Source organism: Penaeus monodon, chromosome 10 (assembly GCF_015228065.2).
Source record: "Penaeus monodon isolate SGIC_2016 chromosome 10, NSTDA_Pmon_1, whole genome shotgun sequence".
Lineage (NCBI taxonomy): Eukaryota > Metazoa > Arthropoda > Malacostraca > Decapoda > Penaeidae > Penaeus > Penaeus monodon.
This window is the reverse complement of record NC_051395.1, coordinates 238,555-241,054: the sequence shown is the minus strand read 5'-3', so window position 1 is coordinate 241,054 and position 2,500 is coordinate 238,555. Positions and strand designations below refer to the sequence as shown.

At 36.9% G+C, this 2,500-nt stretch overlaps 1 protein-coding gene across 1 annotated transcript in view; it reads right to left on the bottom strand.

Annotated features, from left to right (window-relative positions):
* Nucleotides 1-1,890: 1,890 nt before the first annotated feature.
* Nucleotides 1,891-2,500, bottom strand: part of LOC119577716 (neuronal acetylcholine receptor subunit alpha-7-like) — a gene marked incomplete in the record, with an annotated part of 42,692 nt that continues 42,082 nt past the window's right edge. The window contains 1 exon segment of the mRNA XM_037925272.1: nt 1,891-2,435. Within this exon segment, the coding sequence (XP_037781200.1) occupies nt 2,265-2,435 (171 nt within the window).

The following is a 2,500-nucleotide window of genomic DNA, read 5'->3' as shown; positions in this document are numbered from 1 at the left end:
CTTTCTTTCTAACTTTTGTTTACAAAGTTATTTAGGATTGTTTCAATTATTCTAAGTTTTATGATCCTCTCAAGCCCAAGAAGAAAAACAAGAACAATATGCAAAATACTGTGATGCAAAAAGTGTTATAGTATGTAATTCAATTTACACACAGCTTGTGTTTAATAGGTTTTGTAGTATCTGAGCTGTAAAATAATATATAGGGTTCAGTTTGACTGAAAATCAGCCTTGTAGACTATAAGCATAGGTCACAGGATAGTATGGAAAGTACAATTAGGACTTCAGCTTATTGCTTTAGAACTTTTGCTTTTTATTTAAGCCATAAGTTAGACACCAAGTTAGTGTTTAACAAAGCAAATGATTTTCATTGTCCAGAGTTAAAAACGACTCCCAGTTGTTGTGCCTTGTAGATGATAGCATTCCCTCCAAAAAGTCCATCCAATTAAATAATTGGCATTTTTACTGTTATTCTGCCAAGTCTGTCACAAACACCACAATTTCTAAAAGGGTTTTTGGTCTCATCTTGTAAAGAGTAAGTGTGTAAGATACAAAATGTAAATTATCTTGCCATTTTCATAGACTAGATCTAGCAATTTGCAGATCTATTCTTGCACGTCATTATTGTTTGATGTAACGTTTTCCTCAACATTTGAAATAAGTCATTGTGTAAATAATAATTGAAACCGTCACACAAAATAAAGAAATCTTCATCTTATTTGATATAGAAGTGGTTCTTGCCTTGATTGTTTGCCTGTACTTAGGTGAAAAGTATTTCTTTTATAAAGTCTGCATGACCTGCAACGTCACATGCTTTCACTCACTTCTTATATGCAATGGTTATGAATACTAATTCTGAGGCACATATTTATTTTTTTTCTTTCTTATGGTGAAATAAATAATAATTAATGCAAATTATTTTCCACTGGTCTTCACTCTTAGATAGGTGAGGGTATCTGCTTTTGCAGGATGAGCATTTTGGCAATAAAGAGAGTATAAGAAATTGTCTTTATAAAATGTCAGCTGTGTCAAATATCATATATGATTTTAAAATGGGGAAGTGGGATAAAGATTAAAGAATTAATAGTCTTATTTGAGAAAGAGAAAAGAATAAGAATTCAAAGGATATTAAACATTATAGTGGAAATGTGATGTTTGAGAAACTTCATTATAAAAGATGTCTGTAAAGATGTGTAATTTTTTTTATGATCAAAAGAGTACAAAATATGTGCTTGATATGCTGTTTTCCCCCTTTTTAATGTTTGAGCTTTACTTTTTCCCCATGGCAATCAGTTTTTAAGTGTACTTTGTATTAGATTTTAGAAATTAATTGACAAGACATTTTGCATACTGAAGAATAAATTTTTTGGCAATGGACTTTCTTTTTATTTATACATAACCATATGTAAAGGAAGGAAAGAGTTATGTTATGGTACAGCTTTTGAAAAAAAAAAAAAAAAAAAGCACCTCAAGGCCCCATGTATTTATATATGTGTGTGTGTGTGTGTGTGTGTGTGTGTGTGTGTGTGTGTGTGTGTGTGTGTGTGTGTGTGTGTGTGTGTGTGTGTGTGTGTGTGTGTGTGTGTGTGAGAGAGTACATATATACACAGCTATCTATCCACACACACACACACAAATACAAACACACACACACACACACACACACACACACACACACACACACACACACACACACACACACACACACACACACACACATACATATATATATATATATATATATATATATATATATATATATATATATATATATATATATATATATATATATATATATATATATATATATATATATACATATAATGTATCTTTACATTATACCATTGTGTCCCAAATTACATCAAGAGAAAATAAGGATAAGGAAATAGTAAGTCGCGTACTTAATCTGTATCATTATTCCATTAACGCAAAGCTCAACTCAAGTACAAGGAAAGTCATAGTAAATCATTCTCGTGTGAGTCAATACATGTAAATATGTGTGCGTTAGTGTGTGTATGTGTGTGTGTGTGTGTGTGTGTGTGTGTGTGTGTGTGTGTGTGTGTGTGTGTGTGTGTGTGTGTGTGTGTGTGTGTGTGTGTGTGTGTGTGTGTGTGTGTGTGTGTGTGTGTGTGTGTGTGTGTGCGTGTGCGTGTTAATGATACCAAAACAAAACGCGTCGCCATGTAACAAATCGCGAGCCCTTCCTGCAAGAGCCAGCCGCGGAAGCAGGCCGGCGGAGGGTCGAGGGGGAGCAGAACAGAGGCTGCTCAGAGGGCGGCCGTGTAGGCGATAAGGGTGACGACGAAGGCGCCGGTGAACGCGAAGGCGGCGAGGCGGTCGACGGCGGCGGCAACCAGGAGCCACTCGTGGGCGTAGCTGACGGGGCGGACCTCGTCGAGCACCTCAGCGTCGTCGGCCCCGCCTCCGCTGTGCCCCACCTGCAAGGACACATCTTAGAGGACGGCGAGGCAGGCGAAGGACACTGCAACCTCAACGCACATGC